Source organism: Panthera leo, chromosome D3 (genome assembly GCF_018350215.1).
Source record: "Panthera leo isolate Ple1 chromosome D3, P.leo_Ple1_pat1.1, whole genome shotgun sequence".
NCBI classification, from domain to species: Eukaryota; Metazoa; Chordata; class Mammalia; order Carnivora; family Felidae; genus Panthera; species Panthera leo.
This window is the reverse complement of record NC_056690.1, coordinates 91,805,907-91,822,547: the sequence shown is the minus strand read 5'-3', so window position 1 is coordinate 91,822,547 and position 16,641 is coordinate 91,805,907. Positions and strand designations below refer to the sequence as shown.

Below are 16,641 nucleotides of genomic sequence, written 5' to 3'. Positions count from 1 at the left end.
AGGAAGCCTCACCTCACGTTGTTACCACCTCACTAGTATTTACGTGTTCTTCCTCATGTTTCTGGGTCTGAGATAGTAAGCCTTGGTTTTTAAAAGTAACTCACTGCATACGGAAGTCTGAATCTGTTTATAAACTACGTGAAGGGTGTAGGTTTTTTTTATTTTAGTGATACTTAAGACTTCATTCCAAGGAAAATAAAAAGAGACACATTTGATTTTAATATGAGTTTTCATTCTGGGGCGCCTGGGTGGCTCAGTCCGTTGGGTGTCCAACTTTGGCTCAGGTCACGATCTCACGGTCCGTGAGTTTGAGCCCTACATCGGGCTCTGTGCTGACAGCCCGGAGCCTGGAGCCTGCTTCAGATTCTGTGTCTCCTTCTCTCTCTGCCCCTCCCCCATTCAAGCTCTGTCTCTGTCTCTCTCAAAAATAAATAAACATTTAAAAAAACAAAAAATTAAGAAAACATATGAGTTTTAATTCTGCAAAAGTTACACAAAATAAACAGATCCTGGATAAAAGTATTTGTGTCGCTTAAACATTTATTTATAGTCTACAATTAGATTATAAAAACACCAAATCATGATAGTCAGTAAGAACAAATGTTAACCTGCTTAAGAGATATACTTCCAGAAGCTTTGCAAGTCGGTAAGATCTACAGACAATAAAAAATTGTCAACATCAGTTTCACTGAAAGAGTTAACACGGAGGGAAATAAACAGACCAGAGGTCTGTCTGACAAAAAATGCGAATGAGGCCACATGTAAGTTTAGCAATAATAATAATAATAATAATAGGAAAAATACTTTTTTCCTCAATTTGTTTCTTATCTTTCAATTTCTTACACTTCAGAGTGTCCATGTTTCAAGTTTGCTAAAGGGATGAAACAGGTTAACAATCACAACTAGCAAAGGTATGATGATATTCAAACATTTATTCACCAGAGCTATGACAGTGCAAGGCCACATAGGGATAATATTTTATGTTTCTTCCATATCGGCCTAAAAGGTTTCCATCTACAGGTATCTGTTTCTTGTTTAAAACAAAGTCTGCTCTGCACCAACCCTAAATCTAGAAAAGCATGTCTCAGGCTCACCCATTGGCTCAAGAGCCGCGTAGCGCGGCCCCGTGAAAACCACACCCACCCACGTGCGACGTTTACCTCCGAGTGAACTCTCTGCACGTGTGACTGCAGATTCCCTTTCTGAGAAAAGGCGGCAGGACAGAAGGCACAGGCGTGGGGTTTTTCACCTGTGTGCTTGATCATGTGCGTCTGCAACGCCCCCTTCTGGTTGAAAGCCTTCCCGCATTCACTGCATTTAAACGGCCTTTCACCTAGGGAGGGAGAAACATGCTCAAAATATAATTCCATAGTGTGGGAGCCCCGGATGAGCTAAGAGAGAAATACGTTCCACCAAACTCAAGACCCAAAACCTGTCTGTCCAGACAGAACGCCGCCCCATAACTGTAGACTCATGTATCTAACGACCTAGTCAACATGAAGACCACGGGCACACGACAAAGGACGAAAAACCAAGATTATCTTCCAGGTCTAGCTAGCTCTAGAGCACTCGTTCTTTCCTCTAAACCACCTCATAAATCACCCAAAAGTGAACGTACTTCATACCTGTGTGTATCCTAATATGCCGAGTTAACTGACTTGGCTTTTGAAACGTCTTTCCACAGTGTGGGCACGAGTACGTGAATCCACTCCTGTCGATGTTCCGATTGTAAGACCTTGTACTTGACACCCTAGTGTGACACAGGGGGGAAACACTCATGAAGTCATCTCCTTTGTGTTACAATTCCAAAATTCAAATGCTACCGGAAAGTGTGGCTGACTGGTGGTCAGAACACACAGCAGTGAGAAATCACAGAGGAGTATGTGTATGCACGCGTGCACACACACGCACACACACACACACGCACACACAGATGCACACATACATGCAGTTGTTTTGTGTGTTCACTACCATAAAATTCATTTTTTGCTACATAATGAAACGATAAACTTCCTTTTGTCTTGTTTTCTTGGGGGCGGGGGGTGCGGAGGTCAGAACGTCCCTTGTGGACAAAGCTTTACCGTGACGGTCAAAGGTAAACAGCTCTACGCTGCCAAGTGTCCCCCCATCCTCCGGTCTCCCGCTGTCAGTACCATCGAGACGGGGCGCCAGGGTGGTTCGCTCATGATCTGGGACAGGCATGCCTACCTGGAAGGGCTTCCCACTACCCTGGGGATAAAATCCTCAGCCCAGGATGGCCTCAGCGCCACAAACTCGCCTCCACAGTGGGCTCCCAGACACCAGGCTCCCTTCTGCTCTCAAACGCAGAAAACTCGCCGCTGCTGAGTTGTGGTAACTGCTCTCCCCTTGGCTGCAGGTCCCTGCCCTGGACCCAAAGGGCCCTCCTCACAGCGGCTCCCAACCCACCGCCCTTCTCCGCTCACTCGCTCACTGCCTGCCTCCCTGCCTCCTGAGGAGTAGATGAGCAGTCCTCACGGAGTGTGAGGACGAGGGTGTCTGTCTGTCCGGTGTGTCCCTCGGCCTCAGCAGACTCAGAAGCCAGCGTGGCCGAGCGCAAGCCCACCACCTAGTCATCCTTAATCATCTCTCCAAAACCCTCCCAGACACATCAAAACCACCTGTGCTAAAACCTCATCAGAATAAAAATCTAGTGTGACGGGGCACACGCAGCACGGCTCAAACGGTGACGTCCTCGCTGGGCTCTGCATCATCAACAGGCAAGATGGAGGGAGCGGGAAGGGGAAGAGAGCTCTGACCCCACATGGGGTGCAGGCCCCACATCCAAACCACAGCGCCCGAGAGGATACACGAGCCCCGCCGAGGCCGCGGGGCACACACTTTATTAACCGCTGCGGACACTCTGGTTGTGGCTGTAGTTGTTATTTAAGAGTCTGCATATTCCCTAAGCTCTGGGACTGGAACGGTGGCGAGCCAAAGTGACAAGGGTAGGTAACAAGAAAACGGATGCTGGCTCTCAGGGTCTGGCGGAGAACTCGGCTCCGCGAGTGTGACACGTGAGCATCGACACCAGGCCCCGGGAGCACAGGCCGGGAAGAGCCCGTCTCCATTGCATCAAGAAAGTGAAATTGCAACAAGAATACACAATCAGGAATAAATCGAACAGGAAACTTTGAAAGAGGTGTTAAGTTTTACTGGCAGTAAATGCACACGGGTATTTAAGCACACTCATGCTGCCAGCATTATGAGCTCTGAAAGCAGACGATGAGGGTTTGATTCCTTGACACTGGAAACTTCGGTGCTGTACAACCGTGGGAAAGTAACCTGGTCCTGGAGTCTCGGGTTTCTCATCCGCAAGGCAACCCGGTCTTACAGGGGTGCTCGTAATGATTAAACTAAGCTTTATTTACGTGTTTTTATACACACGCTAAGCGCAGTGTTCAGAACACAAAAGTTCTAACCAGACGGTATAAATAAAGCGATTCATGAAAAAGGGTGCTTATCTGAACCCTGTTACTTACCTGTAAAAACGTATTGCCAGGATCTTGTTCTACAACTTTTAATACTCTATGCTAGTGAAAAATCTCTACCCATACAGCCTGCCGTCTATTTAAAATTTCGGCTCTAATCCGAAGCAGACTCCAGGCCCCGAGCTGTCAGCACACAGCCCGACATGGGGCTCGAACCCACGAACTGTAAGATCATGACAGCCGAAGTCAGACGCTCAGCCGACTGACCCCCGCAGGCGCCCCGGCTCATACCTAATTTTGTAATGAGTCTTCATGTGCTCCTTCAGCTGTGATGACGTCTCGAACTCCTTCCTACAGGCCTTACAGGTGTGCACGCGGCTCCCGGCCAGCTCCTGGCGGTGCTCCTCCATGTGGATGGCCAGTTGGCTCTGCAGGGTGAACTCATCCCCACACTCCGAGCAGATGAGGTTCTGCAACAGCAAAGACCATTCGTGAGCAGAGCAAGCGTTTCAAAACCATCACTTCTTACAAGAACTGGTGTTGGGAACAGTCAATACACAGATTACACTTTCCTCTGGAACAAGCACGATTTCGCCTCAAAAAATACATCATTATGTCCAAATGTGAGTATATAAAAATAATCTTTATTGGAAGTAAAAGATAGAAACACAGGGAAAGGGATGAGAGAACACTGCCATTTTTGGGCAGAGTGAACGGCTCCCAATTGGCTGTTGTAACTGGCATCTTGTCCTTCTGTGCTGTGGACACATTAGAGAGGCAGAACGACTTCACCTCCACAGAAGGGTCAGGACACAATTTAAGATTATAGTTTAATAGACTACCTTAAAACAAAACAGCTGGCAAATTTTTAAATGGAAACATTTCTCATTGTTGCAATTTGTTTACAGGGAGTCTATCACAGAAAAGTCTGGGACTCTGTCCAGACCTGGCTTGCTCCATACGTGAAACAGGCGTGGTCTGAACAGTGCCGTGAGGACGTATAAAATACACACGGGATTTCAAAGACTTACTGCAAAAAGCAAAGAACATAAGACAGGTCAGTAACTTTTATTATGTGAATAATATTTTGGATATATTTTCAATACAAAATATACCAAAATAAAATTTTTTTTTTTTCTTTTGTAGCAGGACTACTTACTATACATTTTAAATCAGTCGTATGTCAATTAGGTAATGCTGGTCCAGATGTTCTGGAGTTGGGTTGGTTCACATGAAGCCTGCCAGTTACGAGCCACGTGCATTTGGGTGTTAACCACTGTGTGTGTGAAACACGGATGTCAGTAACGCCCGCCCTCACCGGTACTCTAAAGACACCGCATAGAGCGCGGCACAGAGGAAGAACTCAGCATGACACATATCGGTAGGGGCTACTGACTGAGCACGAGGTTTGATTAGCTTACCCGTTCAGAGTTCCTAATACAATTTTTTAAATGATCCGCAAAATAAACTGTCCCAGCAAGGGGGAAAAAGTGAGTGTAACCCGTCAATGAGCATAAACTATTGCCTCCAAATAACAAAACATATAACCATTTCGTTCAACAGACTTTCTTCCATTTACTATACATAATGGCCCTGTGGATGTGTGTAAACCCTATTAAAATGAGCTGGTTCACTGACACTGAGAGCATCCTTAGCAGGAAAAGACAGGGATGAATGGAATATATTAGGCAACCCCATAATGATTTCAATTCAAAGAACTTTAAGTTAGTATTCTTTTATAATAATTTAAGGAAATAATGAACTACCGAATCGTTAGCATCTTGTCGATAATAAGAGAACTCTCTCCCGGAAACTGTCAAAAAGAAAAAATACACCTAATTTGCTGCATCTCTTAGAAAACGCTCAATTTGTATGGCAAAATATTCACGTTCACTAAGGACTCCCCCGGGCCTCCCATCTTGTCACTGTGAAATAAACTTGACCCCAGCACCCTGCCCTGTCCTCACCTTATTCTTTTATTGCTCTGGCTCAGACCCATCCTCTTTTTACTTACCTTTTTACCAAATGATCAGAGTAGTACATCTTAGGAGAGCTCTACATTTGTCAGTTCTCTGAGTGAAAACTCTGGTTATGCAGTTTGCTCATTTGGTAAAAGCAAGGGCAAGAACCACCCCCCGGGCCAAAGCAAGAGGCCACGTGATGGAGCGCGTCATCATGGTCTCTGCTTCACGCCGGGAAAGCCCAAGGAGCCAGGACACGCCTTCCGCCCTCCCGCCAGCTGGCGGCACTTGCAGAAGCCTGACAAGGAGCCTGTCCTCGAGCCACGGAGGACAGCTAAGGGTCTTCTCACTGTGCCGCATTCTCCATAGTCAGAGCTAACGGCAATCTTTGAGGCTGGAAGTGACGACTGCTTCCTCCCCTAGAACAGACCCTTCTGCGTAGTTTCCCTCACTGACAAGTGGCAAGCAGAAATCGTCAAGGGAAATGCATGGCATTCTGATCAGCCTCCACCTTGCCGAAGACGGAATTTTTACAAGTCAGGGTATAAAATATGATAATACTAACTGCCTTGGGACCACTCCCCCTGTAACACCTGTCCTTCCGTCTCCCCAGCCCTGGGGCCACCGAATGATCTTTCCCTGCCGCCCCATCTCTCAGTCACGCGCTCACACCCTCCAGGCTCCAGCATCTAAGGCTGCTCTCTGCCCCTGGCCTTCTCCGGTGCCTCTGGGATTTCTATTCCACTGCTGAGCCCTTCAACTGCGTTCTCTATTTCAATCACTGCATTTTCCGCTCTATCATTTCCCTTTGGCTCTTCTATTCTTTTCGTTTATTTCAAAACCATTCGTAAAGCAATTTTAGGATGGCTGCTTTAAAATTCCTTCCAAATAATTCCAACAGCCAGGTCATTTCAGTGTTGGTATTTGCTGTCTTTCCTCATTAGAGTTGGAACTATCGAGGCTCTTGGTCTGCTCGATGACTTTCAACTGTATCCTGGACACTTTGGGTATTATGCTGTAGACTCTAGATCTCCGCTTATCTTTCAGCAGGCAGTCACTCTGCTTAGATGCAGCACAGGACCAGGTCAGGGGTAGAGGCTCACCTCGCAGGGCCCCGCTGACCCCACGGGTGGAAAGCCCAGGGCAGACTAGTCCTTCCTGCACCAACTGGTTCAATGTTGCTGCGGCCAGGTGCGGTGAGGCTCAAAGGACACTATCTGGGCAGAGAATCGGACCACTGCCTGCACCTGCCAGACAGAGTATGGGAGGTCAGGTCCCAGCCCGGCTCCACGGGCACCATCAGGTGGGGGAACCTGGGTGCCGCCTCCCACCAGGGGAGGGCTGCAGGATCAGCTCCTACATATTCCCAGGCGGTCACGGGATCAGAGGGCCATCTGTTCCTGAGAACAGGGACGGGGCGTGGTGAAAGATCACTGGAAGCCTTGCCGAGCGGGTTTTCAGTTGGTATTTGGCCGGAGCAGGGTGGGCACCGTCAGAAAGACTTCCCACGGTGGCCACTCTTTTGCCGGTTTTGGCTACGGGGAAGCAGCTTTCATCTACGGTGTTGGCAGGGGCACCAGGCTCCTCCAGCAACCCGCCCAGGTGGAGGGGAGGAAAGAAAGAAGCCGAGGCCCGCCCTCCAGCTGCCTGCCCTCCTCCCACCTCCCCCGGCCCTCTCCACCCGCCCGTTCCGCCTCGTCCAGGCATCTCAGCCGTGAGGGGGCCTGGGACGAAGGGCTTCTCCGTGTTAGCTGGATTCTTACAGCCTATTTCTGCATGTGACTGACTACAGGACTTCTGCCTGGAGTCACATTCATACACCATATTCTTCTACAATCACCCAGAAATACAAACACACCGCACAGAGAAAGGCAGCCAAAACCGCATTACTTTCACATATGTGGGAAAGACGGAGAACTGTGGTCCAATACCTAGACTTTCCTTACACAGTAACAGATTTCCTACCCGACCAAATATTCCACCTCCCAATCCTGCTCACCCGCCACCAGCCTGCGTGAGGACCGTGACTCTCGGGAGAAGCCCTCTTCGTCCTCCTCATCGAACCACGCGACAGGGTTACCTCAAAGAGAGAGGAGGGCGGAGGGGGTCCCGGACAGCCTAGGGGGCAGCGCGACCCTGCCAGCTCTGAGCTGCACGGGGCCAGACAGGTGAGCGACGGAAACAGAACCTGGATGGAGCCTGATACAAGCATTTAAGACAAGAATGAGCTCCCTCCTTTTCACGTAAGGCCAACACGTTTTTCACACCTGAAGTAAGCACAGCAAAGCCCTTTTTCTTGTGCCCCTGGAAAGCCCCCCAGACACAAATTCCTGCCCGGCGTGGGGTTACTAAGTCAGGTCACCGAGTATCTGCCTCCAGCTTCCGGAAGCCTTCTTGGCACACACAGGGCACCCACGCGTCCCTGCACGTGCCGCAGACCTCTCTTCCCCGACGGTGCCCGCCCTTCCCCTCCCGCCATCCTTCACGATCCGAGACCGGCTGCTATGAGACAGGAGCCAGATCGCAGGGACAGCAGCAAGAGAAACGTGGAGTCCCCTCATCTCAGGAAGACACGTCTCTCAGAAGACTTTCTAGAAAAACTGTAACAGAGTCGGAAAGTACGGAACATTGACATTCTCACAGCCATGACAGTAAAAGGCAAAGACGCTGAGGGTCAGGTGGGACCAGCTGCCTGCAGGCGGGGCCTCGTCTCACAGCCTAACAACAACTGACACGAGGGAAGTGAAACCGTAGACCGTGATCAGAGGGAAGGACGGTGAGCTCCACTGGGAGGAACCACCTGGGAAGGGATACGGACGAAGCGTGTGCAAGAGAAAATACGACCAAGAGACGACTCCGAAAGTTACGTACGAGGAACTAAGAACTCCTGTCAGCGAGAGGCGACTGTCAGGGTCCAAGCCGACTGCAAAAGGCCACTCCGAAGAAGCACTACAGGGGAGCACGGGGAGTGGGGCCGTCGGGGAGCCGCGGGTGGCCGCGAGGGGCCAGAGCGGGTGCCCCGGGGAAGGCGCCCCGGCCCGCTTCGCCCCCGCCTGAGTGATCCTGCGGGAGGAGCCACACACACCCCAGCCCAGACGCTTTCTGCCCACAAAACATAGGCTCCAGAAGCACTAACCGGGCTGCACACAGCTATTCGCTCGTACCCAACACACACTGGCCCATTCTCAGCAACGAGCCACGCGTCACCTGCACCACCGCCCGGCTCGCGTCTCTGATCAGGCTCTGCTCTTATCGCCCGCTCTGTGTCCAACTGCCTTGGCTCTCGGCCTCATGAAGACAGAGCAGTGCTCCCACCTCACCGAGAAGAATGAGGTTAGCCAGCCACAGGCCCAAGCTGTGGACGGGGCACCGCGTGCCCCAGGGCAAAGTCACGACGGGGCCCGGGACAGCGGACACTGTCAAGGGCTGTGCGATGCTCACTGCTGTCCGGTCCCGGACACACGAGCGGCTCCAGACACTCAGCTCCACTGTCATCAGACCCTTGCGAAGCTGGCTTTCGGTACCTGCTGTGGTTACAAGCAAGGACTGAGTGACAATCAGTGTGGAATGGGAAATCCCGGGGTTCAAAAAGCTGTGCAGCACCTAATCCGTGCACGGAAGTCTTTCACATAACTCAGTAAGACCAATACTCACTATGCTGTTTGGATCTAAGTACTTGGAAGAGAAGAGAAGAGAAGAGAAGAGAAGAGAAGAGAAGAGAAGAGAAGAGAAGAGAAGAGGAAAGGAAAGGAAAGGAAAGGAAAGGAAAGGAAAGGAAAGGAAAGGAAAAAGAAAAGAAAAGAAAAAAGACGGGAGGGGAGGGGAGGGGAGGGAAAGAAGGAACTCTTAGGTTTTGGCCTCCGAAAAAACTTACTGAGACACGTTGGGAAGTCTGCCCAGTGCGGCAGAAGCCGCCGGGTGTCCACCCCAAACCCGTGCCCTCCCTCCCCGTGAGCCCCCCCACAGGGGGTCATCCCTTGCTCTGCTAGGTGCCGCCTCTGAGGATGAGTCCCGACAGCAGTGTTAAATTCTGGAGCGCGGCCACTGTTCTGCGACGACGAGGGAAATGGTCTTTGCGTTCAGGAGATGACACACTCAAGTATTCAGACGGGCAACAGCAGTGGGACAATGCAGTGGGGCCGGGGGGACAGAGGTGTGCCTGGCTATCCAGGTAAAGGACTCACTGTTCTCAGGTGCTCACTGGACCCGTCTCAGTGTGAACTTTTTCAGAATAAAAAGTCAGGGGATATGCTACCACTGACTACACACCACGATGACACACAGGATCAGAAGCTGGTTTTATCGGAGACGCTCCCCCCATATGCTAGTGAAAACAGAACGTCTTATCACCCGATTACTATTTCTAGACGAGGCTGTGTAGCTAAAACCTTACAGAGAAACTGGCAGAATGGCAAGGTACAAAGGCTAACATACAAAATCGCTTTCCTACAGACGAACGACAAACACATACAGAAAAAAACCCTAAACGATGCTAATAAAAATCCTAAAATACTTAAGAGTGTAAATAATACACTGAATAAAACATTACTGAGATGTTTTGACAACAAAGATTCAATATTGTAAACACATTCAATTTTCAGCCGTAACAATCTAAAAATGTAATTCAAACAAAATAAAAATACCAACTGATTTCTAACTAGGCAAAATTCTAAAGTTCACATTAGTAACAAACCAGAAAAGGAAAACAGGAAATATACGAACATTTGCTTATGGTCACAGAGGACCACGGCAAAGACAACGGTGGAGGACGAGGAGGTGGTGACCCCCACGAAGCCGCGAGAGGACCGGGCAGAGGGAGACGGCAGTTCTGATGCCACTCTCTGTCATCTCGACTTCTACTAGTAGGCTACCTTGCAGATATTCGAAACCGAACGCCCCCTCGCCCCTCAATCCCTACTGTGCTGTGGGCTGTGTGGTCACACTCACTGAACCCAAAGCCAGGGCGGGTGCTTAATCCGACGGAAAGGGGCGGACGTGAAACAGAAGCGGGCTGGACGCCAGAGCCCGGCGCTGACTTCCCCAGACGGACGAGGCTTCCTGGGCTCGCGGACAGGGGTCCCAGCAGGTGGCTGTGGAACTATTCCAGGGACAACTGCAGGGCAGAGGGAGGGGAGGGGCGTGCCGACACGCGGGCCGAGCCGGGGGGCAAGCGCAAGGCCCACAGGAGGACCGGAACCGAGGGATCGGTGTGAGCGCCCGCGAGGTGCAACGGGTGCGGGTGCCGCGCTGCACGTGCACCTGCACCGCGAGACGCGGCGGGGCCTTGCAAAGTAATTTTAGATGCGGGAAGGAGTTCCGAGCAAGTCCCGGGGACCAGATCTGGAACTGAACGCGCTGCTCACTGCAGCCTTGTCTGTATCTACGAAAAGCTGAAGGCCACCTAGAAGAGGGACGGTGGCCTGCCGACTTCCGCACGTGCGTCTGCAGGTGACACCGTGTGGTTGTTGAAGAGAATGAGACGGCCCAGATGAACACAGGCGGAATGCCACCGAGGCTGCACAGCTGAAGACAACAGGAGCAGGACGGACGGCGCGCACCGACCGGGCTGCAGAGACCTGCACACGCCCGGGATGCCAGGCAAGCGGACAGACACCGCTTCCAGGACGCCTCGACACCTTGCTCTCACCCTCCCCACTCGGATTTCTTACCACGTGCGTGTCGAAATTAGTCCAGAATATTTTAATAGACTGTTCAACACACACGTTTTCTGCTTTTCAAAAAACACAAAAACAAAACCAAAAACAACGAGCGAGACAAGGCACGCCTACACCGTGCGGGAGAACGTATAAAGCAGCACGGGCTTCCCACAACATAACGTGGCATTCTATAAAGACCTGAAAAAGTATTATCAATTCAGCAAATCCAACTGTAGGCATCTATCCTAATGAAATAATTAAAGATGCATAGAAAGACGTATTATTTATAATATTAAAAAAGCATAGGGGCATCCAGGTGGTTCAGTCAGTTATGCACCCGATTTCGGCTCAGGTCACGATCTCATGGTTTGTGAGCCCACGTCGGGCTCTGTGCTGACAGCTCGGAGCCTGGAGCCTGCTTCGGATTCTGTGTCTCCCTCTCTCTCTCTGCCCTACCCCGCTCATGATCTATCTCTCTCTGTCTCTCAAAAAATGAATAAACATTAAAAAACAATTTTAAACTATTCTTATATATATATAAACTATTATGGAAAGCACATATAGCAAAAAAAAAGTCTGAAAGATTATACACGCATTCTCTCTAAATGTTGTGATCATTGGTTCTTTTAATAATGTTACTCTTCTTAATCTTTAGTTTCCAGCTTTTTTCCAAAGTAAATACATATTACCTATACAGTAAGTTTCAAAAAGATAAAAACACATTATTTTGTATTAAAAAGCAAAGACATATAAAAAGAAGAGACAAACCTATGTAGAAAGTATGAACTCAATTTTTAGGATGCAAATTTTCCGCATGCGACTTCAATCATGTATTTGTTTTTCTGTCTCAGGAGGAAAATATACCAAACAGTTATCTGTAACCATCCTTGGAGAGTAGAATTAAAACTTTTATTTTCCCCTTTTTACTTTTTTGCATGTTCCTAATTTTACACAATAAGCAGAGATATGGGGGGGTTAATATTTTCAAAGCAGCAGCCATTTACACACTGCAGACACAAGCACCCCCGCCCCCTCACCAGCGACAGAGAGCCTGCGTTTCCCTCATCAGCACTGCAGCCCCGTCGGCCCTCGAGTGCTCCCAATACCACACCTGTGGTCCTCACAGAGTCCCTGACTGTGGTGTTTAACCTGCTTTGGGTCATCATGAACTTCTCTTCCCCCAAATTCCCACACCTCAGGGGGTTCAGACGCCAAGCAAGGAGACACTACTGTCTTTAGAGACAGAATATTTACTTCTGGCCACTGCAGAATCCTACAAAAGTTCATTTCTGATTAAAAAAAAAAAAAAAAAAACGGGTGGGTGGGTAGGGGAAATATACCAAACATTGAAGGGTCTCTGCCCTAAGGTACTGACATAGCCGAAAAAGAAAACGTTTTGTCAGTCAACTAGAGATTCAGCCAAGGCACATTTAGTGATAATTATCTCCTTGAAATCTATACGCAAGGCTTTTTTGCACTAGTTTCCACCTAAAATCCCCCTAAGGATTAGATGCATTTTAAAAATCCATGAACAAAGTATAGGCCAAAATAATTACCTCTTCCTTTTCATGCAGCATAATATGCGCTTTGAGACTAGCCACTCTGGAGAACTTCTTGTTACACACAGGACAGGTAGGGTCTTCCCCATTGTGGGTGCATTTATGAAGTGTCAGGTTGAATTCAACATTAAATGTTTGGGGGCACTGGTCACATCGATGTGGCTATTTGGAGAGAAAAGTCAAGAAGCCACTGAAACACAATCTTTCCATAATAAATGTCATTCAAATATCAACAAGTACCACGATCTACAATCTTTCTAAGGAATTTCTGAAGTCTCTTCTGGACCTGAAGTCAATAAATCCAAAATGGACACAGCAAAGCTCCTTGCAAAATTCCTCAGAAGATTATAAGGATGACAACACGTGTATGTAGAAAATATCTTGAAAAAGAAATGCTGCATATAAATGCGTCAGGATATAGTCTCTATGAAAATAAACGTGGGCACCTAGGTGGCTCAGTCGGTCGAGCATCCGACTTAGCGCAATTTGTGGGTTCAAGCCCCACGTTGGGCTCTGTGCTGACAGCTCAGAGCCCGGAGCCTGTTTCAGGTTCTGTCTCCCTGTCTCTGCCCCTCCGTCACTTGTGCTCCTTCATGCTCTCTTGCTCTCTGTCAAAAATAAATAAATAAACATTTAAAAAAATATACGTATGGGCGCCTGGGTGGCTCAGCCGGTTAAGCGTCTGACTTCAGCTCAGGTCATGATCTCGCAGTTTGTGGGTTCGAGCCCCGAGTAGGGCTCTGTGCTGACAGCTCAGAGCCTGGAGCCTGCTTCGGATTCTGTCTCCCTCCCTCTCTGCCCCTCCCCCACTTGGGCGTTCTCGTGTTCTCTCTCTCTCTCTCTCTCTCAAATAAATAAACAAACATTAAAAAAAAAGAAAAGAAAAGAAAGGGGAGAAATTTCAACTCACTGGGTTGGATTTTTCCGTTCTTTTCTGATCAACTCCACTGCTCTGAACAATATCACTTCAAGTAAAACAAGTAATCAACATTTTTATGTTTTCAGAGAGTTGATTCTCACGGTCTAAAATTTCCCCAAATGAAAAGTATTCTGCCACTTACTTGTGGAAAGATAAAGTAATCGCTGGCATTTCTGAAGTATCAAGACCCTGAAGAGTCAGTATTTTCAGATTTTCCGCTTGGGAGGGTGGTCCCAGTCGGTACCAGCACTAACGTTATTATACTTGGTCATATGTTATCTCTAATATTCGCACTGCAGACAAAGCCAGAGTGAGTCACCTCTTGTTCTCCAGAGGAGACTTCCCTGGTCATCTGAACTCGAATGGCTCACCGGCTTACGTTCTCCTCATCCAGAGGAAAGTCAACAACCACTTTTTAATGGTGGTTCTAACTGCCACTTCCTATCTATTGGGCAGATCATTCCATTAGGACGCTAATACTCTTAACCTAGCCCACAAGGGGCCTTGAAAAGAAAGATTCAAATCTCTATTTAAGATAGTGTTAGTCCCTGCTGAAATTCGATCTAAAGTATCTGGAATCTCTTATAAAATGCAAGACACCTTAAGGATAACGCTCCCTGCTGGAGACAAACCCATCAAGATACACCAATGTTGTGTTTAGGCATACAGAAAGCGAACTACTGAAAGTCCCGTTTCGAGATTATTTCTTTCGTCCGCTGACAGAGAACTTCAACACCTAGATTCCCTAGGCGAACCCCCCCTTCGTCTCATTAACCAATATAATGGCTAGGAAACGACTACAACTTAACACAAAACGTCAAAGATTTACTGACGTAAGATAAAACGCTCCACGACTGAGGAATCTAACTTACAAGGAAAAGTCTTATTTGACGTGGTGATTTTCACAATACCTCCAGTTTCAACGCTCACATTTCTGACACCCCTCTTGAGAATACATACCTTGTCATTTCGCTCGTGATCCCTCATGTGGCGTTGAAACTGGGACTCTTTTGGAAAAGATAGCAGACAGATTTCACACTTATGGAAGTTTGGAACTTGATAGGCATAATTAGTGTTCTCCGCATTCAATGTTAAAACTCCATCTACAAAATTGCATAAGTATAGACAATAAATACCAGTTGTTATTCTCATCACATCAATAAAACTAAGTTATTTGGTTATTATTTAGAAACCAAATGACGTCAGAGATTTACGAGAGAATTTAGAAGAAATTAATGGCATCTTAAATGTTTTAAGCGGACACGTTCTTAAATTAGATACGAGAAACGCTGGGACGCCTGAGGCACAGCACGAAAGAATTCTAAGTCCCCGTGGTAGGGTTTTTAGAAACCTGAAGCTAAACTCCTGAGCTTGATATCCACACAAAGACACACGAAAGCCAAGTCTCTTCGCCTTGCCTTTGGCCTTAACATGGTTTCAAAGCCACCTGAAATCGCAGAGGCATTTCACCTCTAAGCCACTTTGAGGATTCACCGATAACCCCCACTGTTCCTCTTCCATCACGCAGCAAACAAAACTCAGGTGGAGACAGAAAAGCTAACTGGAGCACTCAATCCACCTCTGAAAACTGCCGCAGAGCAAGATAAGTCAACGAGGAGAAAACTCGTCCCCCGATGGTTACCGGTCAGACGGACGGAGGCCGGCAGTGCTCCCTCCGGATGAGCCCTGGGCCTCACGATACGCTTCTCGACACCACTCAGGTCAACAGCTACAAACATAAGAGTATTTTCTAATAAAAATATGCAATAATCACAAAAATTCGTCAAGAATTTCAGGAAATAAAGATGTCCAAAACTGCTACAACTCTTTAAATAAACTCCAAGTCTTACTATAATTTAGACACAAATACATAATACATGTTAATGATACGAGAGCTAGAAATAACAGCACGTACGACTCTTTGTATCAAATCTGACTCAAAAACATTAAAATTTAGAAATCTGGAAGTAAAGTAGGGTTGATTTTAAGACTCTAGTGTTAAAGTAAGCTCCAGAAAGTGTTCTATTTCTCAAACGTCCATGTGGTAAACATGGGCATTCCACATTTTCAAAAGACCTTTAAATGCCTCCCTTGAGAAAAGAAGCCACAGTTCCAAGTTTGGCCAAAAGTCCTTCTCCTAAGGTGCAAGTGCCCTGAAGGAGAAGTGTGGCCACGGATGGGGGGCGGGGCAGAGGCCAGGCCACGGAGGAGGTGGGGTGGCCGGGCACAGAGAGTGGGTGGCACCTTCAAGAATTCCTCCGGCGGACCCTGGGTAAAGCCGATTCGTTTCTAGAAACACTGACATAGTTCGATAGACCACAACTTCATCCAGAAACAAACGGGTCTACTATAGAAAAGATGCACATAACTTTTATTCTATTTATCTTCAACTATATCCACATTCTGTTCACAGACATGCATTCAACATTTCTACAGTAAATTAGTAACAAATGTTTTAGGACTCCCCAGGTCCCCCCAAAAATGGTTGCTGGGACATCAATTGATATATTATTCCCTTTGGAAAAGTTTGTACTATGGAAAGAAACAGTTTGGGAGGTTGAGAATGTTCAAGTAAAATATCTGTTGAAAATTGTGTTTTAAGAACTCAGTAGCGACTGTTTCCACCGAATGGCTGAACACAGTGGTGACAGAGCTCCTCAATAAACACAAAACTAAAAGGCTACTTCGGGACGTAGAACGAAACAATGTTCATAGCGTCTATGCTGAAACTGCTTAATGACAGCCCAAAATGAGAAAGGATGTAATTATGTAATTACCTGCAACTAACAGATAAAACCCAAGAGATAAGAGACTATACACTCAAACCTGAAAATCACATTGTTTTGCTTATGAATTAAGACTTTTCCAGGGAAGATTTTTATCTTAAGAAGCAAGACCTCCCTCCTTAACGAAGCTCAAAACATACTAAAATCATGTTTTCAGTACGTCCCTTCCACCAGTGATAATACACTATTAATTTGGTTCAAACACAAACTTAAAATGATTATTCAAATCAAAGCGTAACTACAAGGGAAAAACATGTCTTAGTTTCCACAGCGAGCATAATTTTAAAATCCACAGCATCTCTCGACTTCC

General features: G+C 47.5%; 1 protein-coding gene across 6 annotated transcripts in view; it reads right to left on the bottom strand.

Annotated features, from left to right (window-relative positions):
* ZNF236 (zinc finger protein 236) overlaps window positions 1–16,641 on the bottom strand; it is a 106,599-nt gene that overhangs the window by 77,228 nt on the left and 12,730 nt on the right. For 3 of the 6 annotated variants that reach the window (XM_042911193.1, XM_042911194.1, XM_042911195.1), the window contains exons 2-6: window positions 14,506–14,648; window positions 12,624–12,788; window positions 3,741–3,919; window positions 1,626–1,750; window positions 1,161–1,333 (exon numbers count right to left, since the gene is read on the bottom strand). In XM_042911193.1, the coding sequence (XP_042767127.1) occupies window positions 1,161–1,333; window positions 1,626–1,750; window positions 3,741–3,919; window positions 12,624–12,788; window positions 14,506–14,648 (785 nt within the window). Of the gene's footprint in view, window positions 1–1,160; window positions 1,334–1,625; window positions 1,751–3,740; window positions 3,920–4,608; window positions 4,726–11,835; window positions 11,910–12,623; window positions 12,789–14,505; window positions 14,649–15,187; window positions 15,930–16,641 lie in introns of those variants that run through there. The other 3 variants (XM_042911192.1, XM_042911197.1, XM_042911196.1) reach the window with 3 other exon arrangements.